General features: G+C 36.6%; 1 protein-coding gene and 1 long non-coding RNA gene across 8 annotated transcripts in view; one reads left to right on the forward strand and one right to left on the reverse strand.

The window, feature by feature from the left end:
* The window catches only part of LOC145246015 (uncharacterized), a 97,830-nt gene extending 73,778 nt beyond the window's left edge, over positions 1-24,052 (forward strand). The window contains exons 1-3 of one of the 2 annotated variants that reach the window (XR_013863065.1): positions 6,673-6,971; positions 10,230-10,388; positions 22,993-24,052. This is a non-coding gene — a long non-coding RNA (uncharacterized LOC145246015). Of the gene's footprint in view, positions 1-6,672; positions 6,972-10,229; positions 10,389-22,992 lie in introns of those variants that run through there. The other variant, XR_013863064.1, reaches the window with a different exon arrangement.
* LOC145246012 (catenin alpha-like) overlaps positions 21,355-26,454 on the reverse strand; it is a 719,405-nt gene continuing 714,305 nt past the window's right edge. For all 6 annotated transcript variants that reach the window (XM_080107821.1, XM_080107822.1, XM_080107823.1 and 3 more), the window contains one exon: positions 21,355-22,325. In XM_080107821.1, coding sequence (XP_079963947.1) covers positions 21,856-22,325 — 470 coding nt within the window. In that variant the 3' untranslated portion in view covers positions 21,355-21,855. The remainder of the gene's footprint in view (positions 22,326-26,454) is intronic.

Consider the following 26,454-nt stretch of genomic DNA (forward strand, 5'->3'; position numbering starts at 1 on the left):
ATTTTTCATGAAATGATTATTCTAGATGTTTTGCATTAAATGATGATTCTAGATATTTTGCATTAAATGATTATTCTAGATGTTTTGCATTAAATGATGATTCGAAATATTTTGCATTAAATGATTATTCTAGATGTTTTGCATTAAATGATGATTCTAGATATTTTGCATTAAATGATTATTCTAGATGTTTTGCATTAAATGATGATTCTAGATATTTTGCATTAAATGATTATTCTAGATGTTTTGCATTAAATGATGATTCTAGATATTTTGCATTAAATGATTATTCTAGATGTTTTGCATTAAATGATGATTCTAGATATTTTGCATTAAATTATTATTCTATATGTTTTGCATTAAATGATGATTCTAGATGTTTTGCATTAAATAATGATTCTAGATGTTTTGCATTAAATAATGATTCTAGATGTTTTGCATTGTGTAATGATTCTAGATTTTTTGTATTAAGTAATGATTCTAGGTGTTTCGCATTAAATAATGATGCTAGATATTTTGCATTAAATAACGATTCTAGATGTTTTGCATTAAATAATGATTCTAGATGTTTTGCATTAAATAATGATTCTAGATGTTTTGCATTAAAAATGAGAATTTTTTACAAAAAAAAACGAAAATCTTAACCTATTGTTTACAACAAAACGAGAATAGCTTGTTTTTTTTCGAAAAAACTAAGAATTCTGCTTGTTTTTGCAATAAAAATTGTAATGTAAGAAATTTCTTTCCCACACGCCCAATTTCCTCCCAAATAGCAAATGAATTTCCGCCAACAAGGCCTTTTAAACTCAAACTTTATTCACAATGTATCAGAAATGAAAGATCTTTGGTCACGGTAAGTCCTTTGCAAAAATAGTGGCTGAATTTTCTATCCATACGCATGGAGCCTTTAGTTTTATTCCTCTGTGGGAATGTTTGTTTGGGTTTCCTTTAAAAGGATCCATGGAGAACACAGCATGGAGGTTGCGGCCAATACTTGTGACCTTGTGGTCTCTGAAAGAAATAGAAATAAATTCCTATAATCAAATATATCATGCCGAACACTGTAGAATATCCTCATAGTTCAGCAATTAGGTTGTCTCTGTATTTAGAGAAATGTATTTCGTTCACCCACTGCTTGGTGTCCATGAAGGTAAAATCCTGGCTCTCTGAAACAGAATACATGAATACAAATTGGCGCCAAGACAAGATTTGGCACATTCAAGACAAGATTTGGCGCATTCCAATGACAGACCGGCTTACAAAGCATGTAGGCGGCCAAAAACAATATGGTGGTTGTACATGGAAAATTTCTCACAGTTGTTTATTTTGGGTGCTTATTGGCGTTAATATCTTGCTGATTGTAATTCGATAAGTGGATGTCTATTATTTTATATTTTCTCATATTTTAATTTTTTCTCTTAATTTTTACTTATTTATGTAATTCTACAATTTCTGATATTATAATAAATACGTTTTTTCAGATATTTTTTAAAATCTAAAATGGTTGGGAAAAAAACAAAATTCCTACTCGCAGTGGAGATACTAATAAATTTTCTGACCCGCCTTCTATGTTAGATAAAAAAAAAAAAAACCCACATATCGACAAGTTATGCAGCACAGTAATTTCCTGGAAAATATACATCCAATTTTAAGTAAATTTGCGCTTTCCAAATTAATAGCCAGTGATATAATTGATATTTGGAAAGTAGTTAATGTAACAGAAATGTGTAAGGAAAAATTCAAGATGGTGCCCGACTCACTCTTTAACACGGTAAGTTCAGGAAAAGATGTTATAAATGTTGCAGCAATTCAATAATCTTTTTACACCGGTTCTGCACGGATTCCAACAACGGTAAAATATCCTCACACGGCACAAGAAGCAACAGCCACACGATTCCCCAGCCAACTCAATCGTCGCTCCTCACGTCTTTCCCCTCACCCGCTTTTATCGTCGTTCTAGGCCGGCTAAATTTGCATATTCCAAGAATTCGTGTGACTTTGCGAGACATCATAATTTACAAAAGACGGCGGCTGCCATCTTGGTCTTTCTTTTCTATTTTTGGTCGGTAACGCTGAGCTGCTGGTCTCGAGGTAAGTCTTTTTCCCCTCATCCGTCTCTCCCACGTACCCACACAACATGCAAACACGCGGGCGCTTATCTCCTGGATGCACGTTACACTCCCCCCTGATCTGATGATCACATAGAGAGCACTGGGGGGGTGGCCTTTTAGTGCGTGTGCTTCTGCGAAGAGGTACATTCACTGTTTCAGATTCGGGCTCTGGATCTGGTTCCGCCTCATCAGATGAAGTATCGCTATCAGTCTCTGGAGGGGGCTCACTGAATCCATGCATCGGCAGCTCATCGCTAGACGCTTCACTGCTTTCTTCTGTAGTTGTGTGACGCACCTCGGTAGCTGGGCGAAGATCTCGCACATGTCGTGGGGTTCCATCGACCAAAACAGACTGCTGGCTAATCACTCCAGATATTTGTCCTCGCTTAAACTTGTCGGTGCACCAATTTCCTGGGGGCCGCACCCACACTGGATCTCCCACTACATATCTGTTATATGTTCCCTTGTCGGTTGGCTGCGTAGTATTGATTCCCTTCACTCCGACTCGGTACGTGTAAATAGCATTTGCAGGTGCGGTTGAAGGGGACGTCCCGTCCTTTGGCGTAATGTTGTACCAATATGTGGCTTCCGCAATAGTACATCGCTTCCTGGCAGCAATTCTCTTGATGCTGCGATGACTTCTTTCAGCAATGCCATTTCCTGACGGCACATGCGCACATCGCAACCGTAGTCGGACGCCCCACTCATCTAACAACTGCCGAACTTGTTGGCTACAAAACGCTGCATCATTGTCAGTCAGGAGCTCTTCTGGTGCACCTCGCTCAAAAAAAATGGATGATAGGTGGCGAACAACATTTGCTGAATCCTGTCTGGTCATCTGCCGCCACACCGCAAATCTTGTAGGCCCGCAATCAATGAGAGTTAGAAAGGGCTTTCCACTGTAATGGGTAATATCCATGGCCAGCCGCTGCCACACACTCTCAACTTCCAAGCCACCCTTCTGCTATCGCTCTGGTGCAGGATCAATAGACTGGCAAGCCTCACAATTTCTGACGATCTGTCTGACATCCATCTTGGTCACTGCTGGGTATGCGCGCCTCACAAAATAAAGGGTCCTCTTGATACCCGGATGTCCGCTCTGTGCATGAATTTTTTGTATTTGACATGGGTCGATTGCAACTGCACAAGATCGAGCAGTAATCTCCATTCCCATCTTCGCAGCTTCATACCATTTGTGAGGTACACGGGTCAGTTGGTCAGCACGATTACAATGTGATGGCACCAGAGTGACGCTCAGTGATAGCCCATACTCAGATACCAGGTTTTTTTAGTGTGTCTAGCCTTCTCCGTATCAACATTTCGCTTGCTGCCTTGGTACGGATTTGTGTCCGTCCTGAAAGTGTGTCAGACACCCAGTGGTAGACACAGAGAGAATCTGTGTACAAGGTCAACTTCTTAGACTGCCACTGCAGGGCCAGATTTACCCCCTTTACAACCGTGTCCAGCTCTGCCAGGTTGATATGCTGAGAATCTGTTACGGGCCGCAGCCAACACGCATCCTCGAACACGTTTCCTCCTTGCTCCAACGATACTCCCAACGCCAAAGAACTGGCATCAACCCACACACCTACATTGTCTCCGTTAACACACCACCGCCCACAGGCAGGGTCCTTCTTGTTCACTCTCTCCAGTGTCTCTTTAATCATCAGAGTTAGTAGGACATCATCGGATATGTCATCCCAACCCATGGTTGTTAAATTTGCTCTGCGTTTAATCACACCAACAGCTGCGCGGAGCCAGCCACAGACCGGTAAGTGACCAACAAGTTTTCCACACCAAGAAAAAACGGTCCGCCTTGTAACGAGGTTGGGGATGCTTGGAATTTCACTGCCACGCCTCCATTGTAGGGTGCCATCTTCTTCATAAACATCCAATCCCAATACACGTGCTCCTTCCCTTAAACGTTCGGGATTCTTGCATTCCAGACCAAACTGAGCCAACTTTTCTTTGACACACGACGCAGACTGTACATCTTCATTGACGTATACGTCATCAATGTAAGCTGACGTTGAGTCCCTCATGGGCTTTTCTTGGGACAATACTGTGTTGACAATAGTCTTCATGATCTGTGGTGCCACATTTAGGCCAAAGCCAAGGCGTGTAAGGCAGTACCTCTGCCCCTGGAACCAAACTGTCTGGAACGGCCACAACGTCTCATCAACTCGCACCTGCAAATAGGCTTTTCGCAAATCCAATATCGAGACATTAGTGCCTTTCTGACGCCATTCCCTCAACTTACTGGCGCATACGTCAGCATCGGCAGTGTAGGCTTGTTAAGCTCCCTATAGTCCAGCACGGGCCGTACTTTCGACTTGTTATGCTGGACTACTGCCATCAAGGGTATTAGACCCTTGGGAGGCCCAAGCTTGTCCTCAGGGTAGGGGATTAACCAGCCATCTTGGATCCACGCCTTTAGTTCCCTTTCGTATTCTGCTCGGGCCTCACTGGGTATAGGGTACTCTGCAACCCCATTCTTGAGTTTAGTCGGTGCCATTCCCTCGGTCCACTTCCAAGATGCAATCCAGGCCCTCTTGCGCGAGTCGTAGTCCACTGTAAAATCCGGCCGATCGATATGGAGCGCTGCACACACTGGGGCCTCCAAGAATCGCACCTTTCCATCCCGATGAATTGCGACTCCCCCCAGCGCCTTGATGGCATCGTATCCGAGCAACAGGTCAAACCCCAGGAGATTTCCTTGGGTCATGAGCACATTGATCTTAGTGGCTGCACCGGTGTCCATCTAGATCTTGACAGTTCCAGCTCCACAGCATGTCTGGGTCTCGCCTCCTATCGTGGTGACTTTGATCTTCCTCTTAGTCCAACTTGGACACAGCCTGGCGAACAACCCGAGTTGAGAAGTGCTGAGCAGGGTATCCTGTTTACGTAGACGGTCATCACTGGTTGCGCCTTGTTCAAATTTTGCTCGGGGAGCAGGGCGGCGCTGACGTCCTCTCCCCTGATACGTTTCCCGCACAGTTTTGGGCTAGATGCCCCAAACCGCCACACTTAAAACAGCGCACACGCCCCCTGTTGGTGCAATTCCTTGCAAAATGTCCGCGTCAGCCGCAGCGAAAACATTTCCCATTGCTTGCAGGGTTCTGATTCGGAATCTCCCGAGCGCCAATCTGGCCTGTCTGTGTCGCCATCACAACTGGTTCCCCCAGGTCCTCCTCATCTTTGATGATGGCTCGAGCACGTTCCATCAAGTGTTCCATGGTCGTTGTTGAAACGCTGGTTGAGGCTCTCAGTAGCTGCTTCACCCGAGTGGGAAGGCCCGCCACAAACGCGTACGCGAGCGTCCGCTCCGACACCCCTCCACCGAACAGAACTGCGAGTTTCTTTAACTCAGCGAAGAAAACGTCCACGCTTTCCTCCGGTAGAAGTTTTCGGGAAGCAAATTTTTCATAGGCCGTACAAGGATCCATGGCAAATGCCTTGTACAGCGCAGCTTTAATTGCGGTGACATCTCCCTTTTCGGCAGCACTGAGTTGCTGATATACACTCAAGGCACCCCCAGCCAATCTCAGGGGAATCACAGTGTGTACCCTTTTCACCTCACAAAGGTCGCACGTCAGCTCGACCCTTTCAACCCAGTCGACGATGGATGTGGACCCGTCAAACTCGGGTATGAGATTTAAGTCAAATTTCGACTCGATCATAGTCCTAGAGGCCAAATGGCCGAGATAGCTTGTAACAGAAATGTGTAAGGAAAAATTCAAGATGGCGCCCGACTCACTCTTTAACACGGTAAGTTCAGGAAAAGATGTTATAAATGTTGCAGCAATTCAATAATCTTTTTACACTGGTTCTGCACGGATTCCAACAACGGTAAAATATCCTCACACGGCACAAGAAGCAACAGCCACACGATTCCCCAGCCAACTCAATCGTCGCTCCTCACGTCTTTCCCCTCACCCGCTTTTATCGTCGTTCTAGGCCGGCTAAATTTGCATATTCCGAGAATTCGTGTGACTTTGCGAGACATCATAATTTACAAAAGACGGCGGCTGCCATCTTGGTCTTTCTTTTCTATTTTTGGTCGGTAACGCTGAGCTGGTCTCGAGGTGAGTCTTTTTCCCCTCATCCGTCTCTCCCACGTACCCACACAACATGCAAACACGCGGGCGCTTATCTCCTGGATGCACGTTACAGTTAATCCACGTTTAAATTATATTGTGAATAAATTGCAAAATATCTGCTTTAAGAAAGTAAAACAGATAAATTGAAAATCTTTCTCATCATCTGAAAAGAAAATTCTGATAAAGAAACTCGATACATTGTTTGACATTTCTTCTTGCCGTTGTCAACTACCAGTTTTATCTTGTGAGAAAAAAAATGTGAAATGTAAAAAGGAAAATTGTCAAACCAAACACATAATCTGTAATTGCCCCCTCAAACAGAAGGTAAGTTTATTATTCTATTTTTCATTCTTTAAGACAATATAATACACATTTTAAAGTAAATGACTTTCTGTACTTGTATTTTAAGTAAACAAATTAAAAATCTTATACTTTTTTTTTTATGAGAAATTGCATGAAAGTTTCTCTCGTCCAATACGTGTCAAATTTGATTTTTCAGGTTCCATTGGAAGACAAACAATATCTAAATGACCAGAGAAACAAAATAGGAAGGACCTAAGGGCACTTTTCAACTAGGTCCTATAGATAAAGCTTCCATAAAAAAAAAAAAATAAAAGGAATGCAGTGTTAGGAGAGAGAGGAAACCAAGTTGATTGATCTTCTGTTGCCTCAACATCTTATGACCAGAATGTTTCCTCTTCCCAATCAGAGAATAGCGGTGAACAAGATGAAAATTTGGAGCCAAACAGACATCGTAAAAGTAATTACAACCAATTAAAAATTCCACTTTGAAGAAACATCGGATTAGTTCAATAGAACTAATCCGATGTTTCTTCAAAGTTAGGAGCAAGCCTGGCAAATGCCTTCCTTTTAGATTTACATGCTATGGGCCTTCTCAACACAAATATTAAAATTAACAACATCATCCTGGATAAATCAAAAATAGACAAAAAGGAAAAAAACTAAAGAGCATGCCTTCAAAAGCACAATGAAAAAATTGAAAACCTTGTTTGTATTGGTGTGGATAGTAGGCATGACAAAGACACTTTATTTTATCAGGAGGTGGTTGAGGTGAATGGAGAAACAAAAGTAAGAAAAGTTAAGGGACCAGAACGCCTCTTAACATTAACAATGGAAATAGGCTGTGATAAAAACGGAGGATATCTCACCCATAAAGTTATCCCTAACACTAATGCAACTGGTGTTGTTTTAGCAAAAGAAGTTGCAAGTGTTTTAAAAGAATATAAGAGTGTGACTACATTAAAGGCTGTACTTTTAGACAACACCAATGCAAACACTGTGAATCTGGGCTTGTCACATCTTTAGAAAAAAATATTAAACAGGAAGTTACACACTATTGGTTGCTTCCTACATCAGAATGAGTTTCCCTTCAGGGCTTTATTTTAATGGATCGATGGCAATACACAAAGCCCAACATAATTTACTGAGCCAATTGGACAATTGTGTGGTAATAATTACAATCATTTGTCCAAGGTTGAATTCCCATCAATAAGTAGTCCTTTGGATATCAATTATTCTGTACTGGCAGGCGTTGATGATCTGAGTGGCGACCAGAAACTACTTTTGGAATATGCAGTAGGGATTTCATGGGGAAAGGTTGATCCAAAATATGCTGCATGGAGGATTGGGCCTTTAAATCAAGGCAGATGGCTAACTCTAGCAATTCGACTAATGTGTTTATGGACCCAACAGATTTATCTTCAAACACTGTTTGATACAATGCACACATTAGTTAAATTTATTGTTGAAGTGTATGCAGTTAATTGGTTTGAAATTAAAAGAGACAATAAATTTCATAACCAGCAACTATACATTTTCAATATGATTCAGAGAATTAAGCAGCAGCCACAAGAAATCCAAACAGTTGCATTTAAAAATATTCAATACAATGCTTTTGCTCTATTGCCAGAAAATATTTTGTATGCAATGGTCAAATAAGATGAAATAGAAGTGAGGGAAGAAGCTATAAAATTTTATAAGTAAACATTTTTTTATATAAAATAATGAAATTGTTTACATTGATTTATATGTTCATTTTCAAATGTTGTTGAAATTTCATTATTAAAAAAAATTCAAACAAGAAGAATCCATTTTTAAAGTTAATTGCTTTTTTTCTTTCAGGAGTACAAAAGCATTTCACAAAAGGTTGAAAAAAATTTCAACTATAAATGTCAAAGCTTCACATTGGTTTCATTTAATCAACCTATCTCAAAGTGAGTTGCTTTTACAGAAGGATTTTCAGATGAGGAACTTCAGGATTCATCGTTGATTTACCTGATTTACCTGATTTACCTGCACATTTGCAAACTGTCGAAAAGGCAGTTAAATTAACCACACAGAGGCTTCTTAGTTGGTCTACAGATTTAAAAGAAGACACAAGCATACGAGAGGCGTGCAATAAGTAATGCCCCTGACCCACTTCACATAGCAGTAGAGCAACGAAACTGGCACAGTTATTAGTCTTTCTCTACATAGGAACCACGCAGAGTTATGCATTTCTCCCATCACTTGATGCAGCTCTGGAGACCATTTTTGTAGAACACCCCAGGTTGGTCCTCCAACCACGATGTGACTTCAGAAATCAAGGCTGCATCATCTGGGAAACGCTTTCCTTTCAAAAACAACTTCATGGCTGGGAAAAGGTGAAAGTCAGAGGGTGCAAGGTCAGAAGAGTAGGGAGGATGGGGGAAGATTTCATAACCACATGCCTGTGCTTCTGATCTGGCGACATGCGAGTTATGGACTGGAGCGTTGTCCTGCAGGAAGAATGTACCTTTGCTGATCTTGCCCTGCCTCTTGATTTTGATAGCTTCCCTTAATTTCCTCAAAAGTGAAGCATAAATTATTATGCTTCACTTTAAGGCTCCTGTAATTGTGGTACTCTTTGCCAGGAAATCTGTCATCACTACTCCGTCCTGGTCCCAGAAGACTGTGAGCATGACCTTGCCAGTGGAGGGGCACCCTTGCCTTCTTTGGAGGTGGTGAGTCCAAGTGCTTCCGCTGCATTGACTGGGCTTTAGTCTCTGGATCATAGTGATGGACCCAGGTTTCATCCTGTGTAATCAGTCTTTCGAAAAACTTTGACTCATCTTCTTGGCACATCTCCAAATTCATCCTCGAGCACTCGATGCGTTCTCACTTCTGGAATGCTGTGAGCAACCTGGGAATCCATCTGGCAGACACCTTATGCATATGCAAATGGTCATGAATGATAGTTTCCACAGACCCTGTACTAATCTTGACATCTTGGGCTATTTGGCGAATAGTAATGCACCGATCTTCCAAAATGGCAGCCTCAACTTGACAGACAGATGCCTCATCAATGGTAGAAGGGGGAGGGCGACCAGGTCTGGGAGCTGTTTCCACAGACTTCCGGCCATGTTTGAATTCACGATGCCAACATTTTACAAGGTCATAAGATAAACCATAAGTTTCTTTCATTTCAGAAAGTCTCCTGTCGTGTGCATCCTTTCAAATACAAAAAATAGATCACTAGTCGACATTCAACAGGCTCCATTTCACACCTGACTCAGTAAAACAAAAACCACAGAAACCACAGAACTGTAATTTGTCACATAACCCATAGAGATATAAATCATTGCACATGCAAAATTTCAGCTAGATCAGACAACTAGAAGTGGGTCAGGGGCATTACTTATTGCACGCCTCTCGTATTATTGCAAAAGTGTTATGTTGAGAAATGAGACCTTCTTTTGATTCAAAAGAATTTTATGTGGAACACTATGAAATGATGCAACAATAATCATTGTGTATTGTTTAACACATTCTTTTATAAATATGTTTTAAAATTAGTGTATAAATTTGAAACTAAGATTACCTATGATGAATCAAGGTTTTAGAGCAGTTTCAAGTAGTTTTTAAAAATTGATTCCCTTATAAATTCCAAGCACATTTCGTTCTAAATGGCTATTCCTTCATTGATAATCAGTTGTGTTTATGACATTTGACGTTTTTATTTTAATTTTATTTTTTATAGAAATCGTTCCAGACAAGGCATGAAGCCACTATAGATAAAGCTTCCTATAGATAAAGCTTCCATAAAAAAAATAAAAGGAATGCAGTGTTAGGAGAGAGAGAGGAAACCAAGTTGATTCATCTTCTGTTGCCTCAAGGATCTACGAAAAAAAAATCTAATGTAAGGATCTAAAAAAAAAAAAATTTTTTTAAGGTCAAAATCTTGCCAATGGTAAGCGTAAGATGGAAAAGAATTACTTTTTTATAACTTTTTTATAACTTTTTATAACTTTTTTATAACTTTTTTTATAACTTTTTATAACTTTTTTATAACTTTTTATAACTTTTTATAACTTTTTTATAACTTTTTTATAACTTTTTATAACTTTTTTATAACTTTTTTATACCTTTTTATAACTTTTTTATAACTTTTTATAACTTTTTTATAACTTTTTATAACTTTTTATAACTTTTTTATAACTTTTTATAACTTTTTTATAACTTTTTATAACTTGCATCTTCAATTAACATTGTCAAATGAAGCGGGGCAGGGGAGGGGGAATTCCCTTTTTAATATTAATTTTCATATATTTCTTTCCTTTTTACTAAAATGATTAATCTAATAAATTTGTTTGGACTGAAATTGTAAACTTTTATAAAATTGTCTAAAAAACGATTTGTTCAGTGCGTCTAATTAGACGATCTTTAAAGTTAAGTGTTCATCCAACCATGAAAGATTTTTGATTTATCACACAACTTTCCCTGCGTAGAAGTTTTTGATTTTCCAAGTTATTGTACAGTATAGTACTCATATAAAAAACAAAAAACATCTTACCTGTGATGTACATAAGTTATCAAAACTGAAAATCATGTAATATATTCGAGTAATATGACATTTATATAAGAAATTAGGTGCTTGTTTATTATAGCTCTCTGATGTAAAAACAAACTCTTACCTGTAATACACAGAAAAGTTAGCCCAACAGAAAATTATGTAAATTATTTTAAATATGTGTACATTACCCACCCTAGGTAAAGAATTTTTTTTCCATATACATGCTGTAAATTTCCTGTCCTAGGGAAGGTACAATTATTTCATATATAATACCCGTCCTAGGGAAGGTAAAATATTCTTTTGCTCAAGATGGCAAATGATACATAGTCGTCAAAAATTCCTCTATCCTAAGAATAACAGGTATGTTCAAAATTTTTCTCTTTGTCTTACATGGTCCTGAGCAATGCCAGGTGGCCTTGCTAGTATTATAAAAAAAAACTTCCTCACAAAAATAATAAACTTAAAAATTCTTTTTATACAAAAACAAATTTAATGGGATTTAATAAACTGAAAATAAAGAAATGAACAAGTTAAAAAAAATTTATGGTTGAGACTAAGCATTTGCTATGTTCATTGACTCTCGATATCAAAGCTAAAGAAATATACATAAAAATGAAGAGAACAGAATGGAAAAAATTTCCTGTAAAAATTATTTGTTTAACAGGTTTAAAAGCTAAAAAAAATGAAATAAATTGTCAAGTTTCTGACCAAAAATTCACATTTTTATTTTTTTCAGTTAAAAAATAATTCAACATTGTTTGCTGTATTGTCAAGAAAAAGATCGTAAAAAAATCTCATTTAAAATTAAAATGAACGTCACATATGAATTAGTAATTAAATTCAACAAATCAAAAACTTTTTAGGGCACAACCTAATAAAATAATTCAATACAAGCTTCTGAAATGACGAACACAACAACTTCATAAAATGTAACACAGAAAAGGTTTATTAATGAGAATGTGATATGCTCCTGGTCAAAGGCTGGATTCCGGCTACCTGATGCTATCGCGGTAGTTATATTCCCAGTGGAATCATCGATACCGGTAGGAATAACACCGAGGTAGAGAGAGCGAAGAAAAAGGGTCCGTTCCATTTGGTATCTCTCTCAGTAAGGACGAGTTCTTATTCTTCAAACCGGATGCTGGCCGAATTCCTAGGGGATAGGAAGGATCAATACGCCGTACCCCTGATTGGTCAGTATGTGGCCAAATAGCACAAGGGAGAGGCATTGATTCGTTAAAAGTAAAAAGTTCCATTTGTTTCTGCTACATAAACCCCTGCTTAGGCTGAAAGCCGACAGAAAAAAAAGGTAGCATAACAAATAGAAATGTCATTTTATTGTATTTATTTTTACGAGGAAGAAAAAAATGTTCTTACTCTTCTGTGAAAAGTTGGGGAATATTTGCAACTTTTTGTAATAGAATATTCTTTCTTTTTTTTTTTTTTTGGAAAGAAGAAAACAAGGAAAAACATATTTTCTTAACAGAAATACAAAGTTTTACACAGTCTCTTCGGCCAATGTACTCGTCGACCACTACATGTAGTGGTGACATGATTGTCTTCATTTGGAGCATTTACTTCAGATGTATGCATATTTTGATGCTGTGTGAAAGTAGGGGGGATGTGTGGCTCGTGTGTTTTTGTGTCAAGAAAGGCTTTTTTTACTCTATCAATAGAAACAGTTTCTCTTTTACCACTGATATCTAAAGTAAAGAGTTTATCAGTACGTGAAAGCACGCGATAGGGGCCAGTATAAGGGGAAGTTAGAGGGGCTTTCACGGCGTCCTTTCTAAGAAAAACATGAGTCCAAGATGAAACGTCCTTTGGGACCAAAGATCTAATGGTCTGTTCCCTAGTGTGCATCGGTGGAAGCTTACTAAAATAAGCTTGGAGTCTGTTGACATACAGAACTAAATCGTTTGTTGTTAAATCTATTGTGCTCAGCATTTGGCCTGGGAACGAAAGAGCTACTCCATATACAAGTTTGGCTGAAGAGTATCCCAGGTCCTCTTTGATAGCAGCACGACAGCCAAGAAGGACAACCGGTACATATTCGCTCTATCGCTGTTGGTCAGGGTAAGCACGTAATGCTGCTTTCAATTGGCGATGGAAGCGTTCAATCGTCCTGTTAGAAGCAGGATGATAGCTTGTGGTGCGAATACGTTGGATCCCTAGAATCCTGGAAAAGTTGGGATTCACACTGTACGCCACGATCAGTGGTGATGGTGGTAGGAACTCCGTAACGCGATATCCAGCCTGATATAAGGGCTTGCGCTACAAACTCAGCTGAAATGTCTGTGAGGGGAATGCCTTCAGGCCACCGCGTGAAACGGTCTATACAGTAAATCCCTGACTGACTGGCCAAGGTCCAACCAGGTTGATGTGCACATATCTAAACCGAGTGTCTGGGGTGGTGAATGTTCTAAGGGGTGCACGGATATGCTTGTACACCTTTGACTTTTGGCAGGATACACAGGAGCGTGTCCAGGCAGTGATATCACGCCTCATATTTGGCCAGAAGAATTTAGCTGTAATCAGCTTCACTGTGGCTCTGCATCCAGGATGTGCCAGATTGTATAGGGTGTCAAAAACAACTCTACGATGAGTCAATGGAACGAATGGTCGAGGTCAATCCGTTGAAGTATAGGCACGAGCAGGTTATAGATAGGCACGGGCAGGTATGTGAATTTGCAAGTTGCAAATTCAGGTGATGACAGATCCAACGTGTCCAGGCTTGGCTGGTCTAAGGCCATCTGCTGTAAGTCGATATCTGATGGTGAGGACAGAGAATTAATGGGAAGGCGGGACAAAGCATCTGTCGCGGCATTCTGCTCACCTGAGATATGTCGGATATTGCTGGTAAATTGCAAAACAAAATCGAAGTAGCACATTTCGCGGGGAGAATATTTGTCTGACTTAGAACGCTGTGCATATGTAAGCGGACGGTGATCAGTGTAGATCACAAATTGATGACCCTCGAGTGAATGTTGGAAATATTTCACTGCGAGGTATATTGCCAGGAGTTCATGGCCAAACGTGCTGTAACGTTGTTCTGCCGGTTTCAGCTGTTGTAACTGTTGTTGGTGCTGCTGTTGCAACACTGCACCTACAGCTGTGCCTGATGCGTCAATGACCAGAGAAAACTGGGCATCGGGTACAGGATGTGCAAGTAGTCGCCAGTTTTGTTTTCACTTCATTAAAAACTTTAAACTGGATCTCATTAAGTGAGATTTGCTCATTTTTCTTCTTCCTATTATGTAACAGGTCGGAAAGAGGAGCTAGGAGATCCGCGCAGTGTAATAGTTAAACAGACCGAGGAAGTGCCTTAGTTAGTGAAGTGGGTGGTTGAAGGTCTTGCAAAGCCTTCACCTTTTCCGGTAACGGAGATATACTGTCTGGGCTGATAATGTGGCCCAGGAAAACTAGTGACGACGCACCAAAAATACATTTACCAGGGTTAATCCTCACTTAGTATCGCTGAAACCGTTCGAATAGTAGACGGAGGTGAGTGACATGTTCCTCGGATGAGGCACTTGCCACGAGAATGTCGTCTATATAGTTATAGACGAAGTCCAAGTCACGCACTACCTCGTCCATGAAATGTGCTAGCCGCATTTCATAAACCAAAGGGCATAGCTAAGAATTCAAACGCTCCAAATGGAGTTGTTACCCCAGTCTTAGGTATGTCGGCCGGATTCACTGGAATCTGATGGTAAGCCTTAACTAGGTCTAGTTTGGAGAAGGTCTTACAACCATGCAGAGAGGAAGCAAAGTCTTGTATATGTGGGATTGGGTAACGATCAGGTACCGTCATGGCATTGAGTCGTCGGTAGTCCCCAGTCAGACGCCAATCTCCATCTCGTTTCAGGACCATATGCAAAGGGAAAGCCCATGGACTGGACGAGGAGCGTATTATTCCTAGCTGCAGCATATGGTTAAATTCTGCCTTCGCTGCCTTAAGTTTATCAGCAGGGAGGCGGTGAGGGCGTGAGAAAACAGGAGCACCTGTGGTCTCAATGTGGTTTTTTGTGGTGTGCGTGGGTTCACTTAACACAAAATTTAAATTTATTAACTCTGGGTAGGAGTGTAAGGCGGCCTGATACAGGTCATCTGAAGCGGCAATGAAGAATACTGGGCTGATAGAGAGGGTATTTGTTTTTACACCATAGACAGAAAGTTCTGTATTTGCGTCTATCAGCCGGCGTCTGCGCATATCCACTATCAGGTTGAAGTGGTGCAGGAAGTCCGCGCCTAGTAGGGTAAATCTGCTATAGTGAAGACCCATGTAAAGTCTCTCCGTAATTCCAAGTCCAGAGAACGAGAAATTTGACCATACGTGAGGATGGGGGTGTGATTTACCGCCTGCAGTGTGATGGACGACACTGGAGGTTTCTCTGTGAGAAGTTTTAGTGGCCAGATACTGCAGGCAACGTGCTTGGGATAGGGAGTCTGTGATGAAATAGGCACAGTTGTTGAAAATATATCCTGCTGTGCTCAGCTCCCCAGACTTTAGTTTCCCTGGTTCAAGTACAAACAGGGATTTTTGCATTTCCGCGCCTCCATACCAAAACGACTGTGATAATGGCGGTGGTGGTGACGGCAGTTAGGAGTTAGTCTGGAGTCGGTGCCTGTGTGACTGCGGCTCCAGCTTGCCAAGTTTGTTTACCTCATGAATGAGTCTCTCAATGGCTTTTAAAATAGCCATATCTACAATGTCGTTAGGTTATGACATCATTGCAAAGGCTCGCGGCAACTATTTTATATATAAAGAAAGCGGCAACAGACCAAAAAAAAAAAATTAACTATCCGAAATATAGACAGGACAGTGTTTCGACACTGTCCTGTCTATATTTCGGATAGTTATTTGAGGAAAAAGGGGAAATATTTAACACTAGACAAAAATTAGAGAGAGAAAATACTTAAGAGACGAAAAAAGAAAAGATTCCACAATAAAATAAAATAGAAAAATCTACTCTTAAAAGGAAAGGCAGTGGTAAAAGATTAATATATGTGTGTGTGTGTTTTTTGTGAGTGTGTATATATATATATATATATATATATATATATATATATATATAGAGAGAGAGAGAGAGAGAGATTTTTTTTAGTGTGTGTGTGGATATGTAAAGCCTGAAGTTCCGAGAGACGAAGAGAAATATTATATATATATAATATTTTTTGGAAAAAGTTCTCTTTTCTGTATCGGTTGTCTCTTGCTTGTGTGTGTATGTGTGTGTGTGTCCTTCTTAGCCAAAACAATTTTTTTTTAAAGAAAATGTTTTGGGCAATTGATTTTACGTCCTGTTTTTGTTGTTGGTGTGGTTTCAAAAACGGAGTGTGTTCATAAAAAAAGGTATTTACTTACGCGTGGAAAAGGTGTTTACTCTATTTTTAGGGCTTACATTTGTTTTTTTTTATGTGTAGCCATTGTGAAAGAAAATGTGGGTTTTTTTTTTTGTTTTGTTTTGTTTCAAGGAAACGTATCCGGTTGAAACGTTTATTTTTCTCCGTGAAACCGTGAGAAGTATCTCTTACGAAATGCATTTCCGTTAAAATGTTTTCAGTTTTTTTTTATGTGACACGTGTCTTTGACCATATTTCGGCTTTTTAGTTTATCTTGTTCGACGAGAATGTTTTGTCTTTCTATTCAGCGAAAAGAATGTCCAGAGTTAGAACACTGTTCTAGAAAATTCTCAAGTGATAAGCGACATTTAAAGGTTGTTTTCGTTAGTGTAAAATGCCAGTTTTTTTTTTGGGGGGGGGGCGCTGGCTTTTCTATGCTGTGTCGGGTTTTAACAAAAAATGAAGAAAAAAGGTTTGCCATTCAGAATTGCTTGTATATCACGAGGAGGGGGGGTCACCATTTTAGGGTTTAGAATGCTTTTAGGGCACAACCTAATAAAATAAATAATTCCACACAAGCTTCTCAAATGACGAACACAACAACTTCATAAAATGTAACACAGAAAAGGTTTATTAATGAGAAGGCTGGACTCCGGCTACCTGATGCTATCGCGGTAGTTATTCCCAGTGGAATCGTTGATACCGGTAGGAATAACACAGAGGTAGAGGGAGCGAAGAAAAAGGGTCCGTTCTGTTTGGTATCTCTCTCAGTAAGGACGAGTTCTTATTCTTCAAACCGGATGCTGGCCGAATTCCTAGGGAAGGATCAATGCGCCGTACCCCTGATTGGTCAATATGTGGCCAAATAGCACAGGGGAGGGGAATTGATTCGTGAAAAGAAAAAAGTTCCATTTGTTTCTGCTACAACTTCAAAGTTTTTTCACAGCAAAAAATACTCTCTAATTGCACATGTCCAAATGTAAAATAATTTTTTTTTCAGAAAATAAAATACAATTACATTTCGACCAGTTGTATGAATCCCTAATTTGATAATTAAAACAGAAAATAACCATCCTCAATAGTCAGTATTGTAAGTTCGTAACCGTAGGACTGGACTTCCTCTGTAATGTTAGTAGATCATGTGATTTTTAGTGGAGAGGCCTATAAAAGCAATTATGTGTTAACACCCTGAAAACTTGACAGTAAACAAAAAACAAAAACATGTAAAATAATCTCCAATTTCTGGGCCATTCTAGCATTTTAGGACAATTGACAATTTTTCTATGGGAGATAATAATTATGTGCATTTTTCTTTTTTTTTTAACCATTGTTTTAAGGGGGGGGTTATTGGGTGGGACTTAAGGTTAATTAAAAAAAAAACTTATGAAAACTGACCGTTTGATGGTGTCCTATGGAGGGGTGGTCAGGGTGAGGGAGTCTTTCCTCTGATTTGTGGGGACCAATGCGAGTGAGTGAACTAAGGAATTTTCCTGTATCACATTGGAGAAGATGCCAGAGATGTTAAGGTCGGCAGAATAGGTTAACCTTGTGATTAAGAATTGAATTAAATCTGATTAACTGGACAAGGTAGATCCTATGATAGTTCGGCTAGTTGTTTTGTTGGTTATACTGGTATGATGTTGGTAATTTTCACACTATGTATGCTGAAAATGACTAGGCAGACTTTAGCTAAACGTAGGAACTTGATGTACTTGCATGAGCGAAAAAAAGAATTCATCCAATGACTTGCACTGAGGTGTGTCTGGCATGAGTGAATCTGAATCCGCAGAATTTCCAAGTGAGGATCTACTGAAAAACCCACCACAGGAGAAAACAGCTGATATCACTGAGGTGGTAAGGCCTGCAATGGAAACCAGACTAAGAACTTTGGAGCTGGGGTGAAAAGTAGGAGTAATTGGTAGTTGCAAGTCTTTTCTTCTTTTTTTTGTGTAAAGAGTTTTCTGTTTCTAAATAAAGGGGTCTGTAATGTCAAATAAGTATTTGACATTGAAGAAGTTTGATAAATCTTTACTATCAAATCCAAATTCTTTTGTAGGACTGATTACAACAGTCTGAAAAAGTAATCTATATATATATATATAAAAGCGAAAATGTGTGTATATATGTATGTTCGCTTTTGTGTATGTCCGCAAAAGGATCTTTTTCGGCGGCTTCTCGAGGCCATCGCTCATTTTTAAACTTTTTATATCATGTCGAAATCATAATATCTACGAGTTATGAATGACTTTGAAATGTTAAATATTTGACATTTTGGGATTGCCACATATTGCTTTCTTTTTCGGTATAAAAAAGCAAAACTTGATTCAAATCCCTGGCCCACGGCCAGTGGACTCTAGAAAGCGATGTAACGTTTGGTCAATGTCGGCTTACCGTTGTCATATCAGATGGTTGCTTTCATTTCGAGAGGAGACACTCCCCTAATAAATGGGGGAGCTGTTTTTCCCCAAAGTTAGATAAAAACAAACAATGACCTCATTAAAAACTGTCCCGCAGAAAATGTTAACTGCTTAATGATAAGTGGTGATGCCTATGTAAAAAAAAAAAAAAAAAAAAAAAAAAAAAAAAAAAAAAGCTATTGCTTAGGTCGTTGTCGTCATCGTAATGCTCACACAAAATGTTAACTCTACAACTTCTGTGCAAGCACCTGTCAATTCTCTTCTTACTTAAATAAATTCAAACATCTTTCAGCAACTCATTCTGGCTGGCTGAGCAGTTAACGTATTATGTTTTTTTTTCACGTTTTATTTTCCAACTTCGCCTCATGGCTTCGGGTTCGATCCTACCAACTTACCAGGTTTCTTTTTGATTTAAGCGCACACACACCTCGTAACACCCGGGCAACGTCGGGTACCCTCGCTAGTGTAAAATGAAAACCCACTTCTTAGAAAGTTAGCAGTAAATCAAGACATGGACATGTAATCAACTGGAATTTCCAGTTTTTAAATTTCGGGAGTGATAATACAAATATTCCACCTTGGAAAATTGTACTATTTGCTGACTATGTGACCCTATCCTGGTCTAAGGTCACCAAACTGTGACCCTATGATCGTCCAAGTCATTATCTCGATCAACAGCGACTAGAGGTAACTTCTTCGCACAGCAGAACCCCGTTGATCGCGCTGGTTGGTCTTCAATTCATGGCCAGGTGTTTGTTGGTGCTTCTTGCGTCAGGGTTGATATGCCGACGCATTGCCAGTCTGTCATCTGCTAGAAGAAAAACAATTCCATGCACAAAAAGAAACAACTCAGTTCTTCTAGTCTACTGAAGAACAAATGATATACAAATATATAATTATATACAATTGTCTTTACAATGCAATGTTCAATAATGTCTGACTCCACTGAGTCTATAAGTAGATTTCACTTTTCTCTTCGATATAGTGATGAAGTTGGCATGGGCAGAGAGAGGTGTGGCGATTCTCTACAAGTTGTTTGGTCTCAAACTTTCAAGCTCAACTCTCAACTGACCACTGTCTGATGTTTTTCGACTGTGCGCTCAATATATTAAGAGAAGGGGTGAGCCGGGGTTGTTCCCTGGACCAATCATATCCAACAACGTCACCCCAGGGGAAGTTCTCCACAACGAGTGCACCTGTGGATCTGCAAAGGTTCTCATGCCCTCATGGGGTCACCCTGTGATCCCTGGGTCGATGCACTGCACTTGAATTATAAACATCATTTCTCCAGAACCCTGGGTCATTACTGTTTTGAAGTACAAAATTCAAAAATTACATTGTTTGTTGATTTTCATAAAAAATGAAAATCACAATCCTAATCTTTTCTCTCAGCAGAGTTTTTTGCTGTCACCCAGGCACACCAATGATAATTAAAGAATAAAAGAATCATATCTGCCCGGCTTTCTCCAGTATTTTGGGAGTCTCAGCCTCCCTCAAGTGGGGAGCTTAACCACTCCCTGGGACAGTCACCTCAGCCATGTCCAGAACCACAGAGTTATGATGGAATGCTTCAGCGTTTTTTCAATGACTTTTGGAGAATAGTGGTCATTTTGTGTGGAAGTGCATGGTTTAAGAACCAGATTGTATTGAATATCAGTCCTCCCCCACCCCAATAGAAAATTGTTTATATTTAAAATTGAAAACTAAATTGGATAAGTAAGTAAACAATTTATTTTAAAAGCCCTTTTCGGGAAATGGAAAGTAAAATCGGTTACATCTTTCAATAGATTACTGTGGACTGGGAATTTTATTTTACTTTAAATTTATATAAGAAAATCTTTAAATATTTAATTTCATTTTTTTATTTCTTTTCTGTGGATATTCTTTTTTGTAAGTGGGGGAAAACTATACCAAGTGCGATAATAAAAATATAACAGTGCTGTGATTAACATGCTACATATATTTTGAAAACTGTACTGAGAGAATTGCAATTATTGTTTACATGAGTATGAGAAAAGTATGAGAAGAAATTGTTTTGATTTTAGGTTTAGTAAAACGGCAAAGTAGTTATATTCCTGCAATTTGATATTTTCTTACGAGTTTATTTTTGATTATAAGCATTAAATAACAAAAATGATAATCAAAATGGATCATATAAAATATCATGTAATTTCTCTTATATTTGCGTAAGATGAAATGATGTTTCCATATCTGTAAAATCGAAACAATTATTGTGTAATTAAACAATTGAAAATGAAAACAATTTATAAAAAAATTATTAATCCATCCACTGTTAAACATATATATTTTCTATATAATTTACTTTTAAAATTCTACTTGTACTTTATACATACAAATTTATATCAAAAAGAAAATATTATGGTAATTTAATTGCTCTTATGTATTTGGGAAGGGTTTGATACAGTTTTCAGAATATATGTCTCAATTATGAAGTGTGGTATCAGAAAATATTTCCCAATTGCAATTTGTTTCAATTAGGGTTGTACAAATTGTAAATACATTGTATAAATCAATAAAAAACATAAGACAAATTTCAATTTTAACTTCTGCTTTAATCTTTTTTTATACTTATCCAAAACAAAAGTCACTCCATTATAAGGTGGACTGATAAAGATTATTATGTGAGGATTGAAAATGAGGAATGAAATAACCAAAACTTGATTAATTATGAGGACGGTTTATAACAGGTAATTGTTAACATTAGATTTGAAGATGGCCATGTGCAGTCTGCAAGGAAGCAATCTTATGGTAACATGTTCCAGAAGAGAAGTTCATGAAAATTCCATTTGATATTAGGCACACAGAAGATGAAAGTTCTTTGCAAAAGGCATGGAAGACAGATTTTTGCTATGAATGTTTAACTAGGAGGAATCAGAAATAAAAACTCAAACATCTTCTCTTCTATGGGAATAATGATCAAGTAGAAAAATACTAGTAATGTGAGAAAAGGGTTTTATATTTTATATCTGATTTGCAAAGTTGATTTGTATGTCAAGTTTGCAGTGATTTTCTGGCATAAAAGTGAAAAAATATTAAACTAAAGTATTGTGTGGCACATCTGACAAAGATCCATTGGAATTAGTGTGTGGGGAGGGAAGAGATTCCAGCCATGGATCGTTATGTGGATGAGTAAGTATAGATGTCAACTCAGTCCAATGAATGGTTGGTGTGGTTAAAGTGAGTTGTTTTGTAATGCTTGTCGAGTAATCAACTACACTTTTCACCTGACCGCATTCAGAAGAACAAAGAGATACCAATGGTGACTGTAGACTTTTTAGATTAAGCAATGGATAGCTGCTGGATTTCACCAATGATTCAAATTGCATTGAATTATAAAATACATTTGAATTATCGGGTGAACACAAAACATTTGTTGCTTGTACAGATATTTGGATTAAAAATGAACTTGATTCCAGGAAACGTGCAATGTTGAACTTTGACAATTCTTTAGAATTTGCTGCTTCTTTTAAAGATTTATGATGAATCTTATGCTCCAGAAGGACTGCAATAGAAAGATTTGGTTTTGATTAGCACTTTAAAAAAATTTGCATCAAATTATTCTAGCAAATTATTTAAAATTCTGATTATATAAGATGAAATGATGAAACAGAGATAAAGATTTATGACAATGTTAGATCACAACAATTGGCAAAAAAATTATTTTACTTTTCAGGTTGCCAATTTGAAAAACTAGAAAATCAGTTGATCAATTTCACATTAAATGAGAATACCTGTTGAAGGACAAGTAAAATTAATTCTTCAAACAGAACAGTTTTACACCACTTTTATGTCTGCTTACAAAGATTAAAATCAATATATAATGCTACTAATCCTTGTCTAGAATCTTTATTTCAATTTTTGATCAAAATCCCTCATAAAATATTGATTCTAGAAAGTCTAACCTTTGAGGGGGGGGGGCCTTAAGAAGAAATTGAAACTCGGGGAATATTGCTTAATTAGTATCTAATAACTATGAATAAAATTCAATACAAATCTGAAATATTTAAATTTTCAGTCGTGTTGAGCCCCCTGAAGCCTGTTTATATACAATAAAGAAACTGAATTTGGGGAATATTTATTAATTTCTTGAAGATTAGAGGAGATATTGACCTACAAATAAGGAAATGACCGTTTCTTTTTTAATTAAAGTTTTTTTTTTTTCTTTTTAGGATGAAGAGGTCTGCAATGCCGAATAAGTATTTGACATTGAAGAAATATGGTAAATCTTTACTGCTATACCTGGTGTAGTTAAAAACATTCAAATTCTTTTTTGGAATGATTATAACAGCTTGATAAAAATAATGTGAAATGAGGACCCACTTCATCAGTTAGCAATAAATCGAGACATATAATTGATTGGAGTTTTTAAACATTTTTTTTTTTTTAATTATTTTTTCCTAAAATAAATGGAAACTCATGCTCAATTCGATTACAGGTAACTGATCAGAAAGTGGGTTTCATCAAATACTCATTCATTTACGGTTTCCTTGGTTTCCATCAATGTGATTAGATGCTCAGATTTGTTCCACTGTTTAACAGAATGAATTTTCAAACAGTTTTAGAATTATTTTCAAGATGGCGTCCATCCTTATTTGCTTCAATAAAAACAATTTTTCATATCACAACAAAACATAAGCATTGTCATTTAACTTCCGTACATTAAAGACAAAACAACACAAAAACATAGGTTGATTTTCACACATCTTTAAATACATCTTTTATAATATTAGAACAAAAATAAACACTGTGCTTTTTGTTTTCGCCAAAAGAAAACAAAACAAATTCGACAATTATCTTTCGCAATTTCTCCATCGTATTGCACCAAAAAAATGAGCAGTCATTTTTACCTCCATAGACATCCTTAGTTGCTTTGATGAAAACATTCACCAAATGAAGGCAAAACAAAGCACAGACCTAAGTTGATTATAACTCATTCGCATTTAACACTTTTTCATCATTTTGCAACAAACTTTTTTGTAAAAAAAAAATCACAAAACTTGGATTTCTTTTAGATATTACTCACTTTTCAGAATTTGTTATCTATTAATATATTAATATATTTAATAGATTAATATATTAATATGTTCACTAGATTAATATATTAATATGTTCAATAGATTAATCTATTAACATGTTCAATAGATTAACCTATTAATATGTTAAATGGATTAATATATTAATATGTTCAATAGATTATAATAATATATTAATATGTTCACGAGATTAATCTTTTAATATGTTAAATAGATTAATATTTTAATATGTTCAATAGATTAATATATTAATATGTTCAATAGATTAATCTATTAATATGTTCAATAGATTAACCTATTAATATGTTAACTAGATTAATATATTAATATATTCAATAGATTATAATAATATAATAATATATTAATATGTTCACGAGATTAATCTTTTAATATGTTCAATAGATTAATCTATTAATCTGTTCAATAGATTAATATATTTATATGTTCAATAGATTATGTTAATATGTTCAATAGATTAATATGTTAATATGTTCAATAGATTAATATGTTAATATGTTCAATAGATTAATCTATTAATATGTTCAATAGATTAATATTTTAATATGTTCAATAAATTAATCTATTAATATGTTCAATAGATTAATCTATTAATATGTTCAATAGATTAATCTATTAATATGTTCAATAGATTAATCTATTAATATGTTCAATAAATTAATATATTAATATGTTTAATAGATTAATCTATTAATATGTTTAATGGATTAATATTTTAATATGTTCAGTAGATTAATCTATTAATGTGTTCACTAGATTAATATGTTAATATGTTCAATAGATTAATCTATTAATACGTTCAATAGATTAATATATTAATATGTTCAATAATTAATCTATTAATATGTTCATTATAGTAATCTATATATATAAAAATGAAATCTTTGGTTCATTCAAAGTCTATAGAACCATATTTCTACATTACCAATTTAATGGAAATTTTCAGAAAATCTATTTTTAAAGTCAAAGAATGTTTGCATGTTATTAAAATAATTTAACATTGCGAATTATAAAAATATTAAATTATAAATGAAAATATTTTTCGTAACTGCGAGATTGTCCCCATTTCATTTCCGGTAGAAATGAGCCTTTCACTTATTGAGATAAGTATTATTTGTATTAATTTTTATGATACTCATGCAGAGAGTGATCCGTGCTGAAATAATAATGTTATTATTTAAAAAGCTATTGTTAACATGGGGGGGGGGTTTGTACCTATTCTGTACTTTAACATTACAATTGAATAAAAAAAACATATTGTAAAACTTTAATTAACCGTGGAAATACGATTTAAAAAATAGCGCGGATCACTCTCTGCATTTTTTCCTTTTATTATTCTTAAAGAGTAAAACTTTTCTTATTCATGAAAAGAGTTAAGCCTACATAAATAAATAAATAAATGTTTGTACACGTGAAAAATTATCAATAAATGGTTTAGTTACTTTTTTTTTTTTTTAATTATTAATGAAATGAATCTTTGTAAAAGTAAGTGTAAAAGTGCCGTAGTTGTATTCCCATGCGTAATTTCTATACTTATAGGTTTTTGGAAATTTTTTTCACTGGCTTATTATTGATTGGACACTAATTAAACAGATTATTTTAAAAAAAAGAAAAAATTTAAAAAAGAAATCATTATTTCGACATTTGAAAGTGGTGCTCACTTTTTAGTTACAACGTTCTGATAAATCAGTCACCCATTTTGTAACCAATAAAAACGCGGTATATCAAAACCATAGAAAGTAAAAATAAGGAGTCTCTACCGCATTTGTAAGTCAGAAATATATTTGTTTCTCAAAGAAAAAAAAAATAGATTGAACATGACTTTTTTATTGTTTTTATGAAAATAAAGTTTCGAGTTTAAAAAATTTTTTTTTTTTTTTACTTATTTAGTTAAAAGTCAGTTTGTGGGTGTTTTTTTGTTTTTTTTTTTAATAATTTGTTTTTATGAAAGGTGAGGGTTTTTTGTTTTTTTTCCAAACTTTTGTTTTTTTTTAAATTTTTTTAAGTATTATAAATTTTACTAACATGCTGGAGAAATGTTGGTGCTAATGCAGAGAGTGATCCGCGCTATTTTTTAAATCGTATTTCCACATTTAATTAAAGTTTTATGATATATTTTTTTTTACTCAATTGTATACAGAATAGGTACAAAACACCCTCCCCTCCCCATGTTAAGAATGGCTTTTAAAATAATAACATTATTATTTCAGCACGGATCACTCTCTGCATGAGTACCGAAATGTTTAATAATTTGGTATTTTTTTAGATTAGGTCCACCTCCACAATTTTCCTTTAAATGACGACATTTATAGGTTTTCGAGTATGCTGAATACGGAAATCGCATTGAAATTTTGCGGAAATGAGTAGTTATCAAGATATAAAAAGTTATATTATGCTTTGTATTCTTTGGCGGCCATCTTTTTACATGCGCACGCGCCATAAACAAATGCACACGCGTAAAAAAGATGGCCGCCAAAGATTACAATGCATAATACAACTTTTTATATCTTGATAACTACTTATTTCTGCAAAATTTCAATGCGATTTTCGTATTCAGCATAGTCGCAAACCATTACAAGC

This window comes from Euprymna scolopes, chromosome 23 (genome assembly GCF_053919585.1).
Source record: "Euprymna scolopes isolate OS-2025 chromosome 23, ASM5391958v1, whole genome shotgun sequence".
Classification (NCBI taxonomy): domain Eukaryota; kingdom Metazoa; phylum Mollusca; class Cephalopoda; order Sepiida; family Sepiolidae; genus Euprymna; species Euprymna scolopes.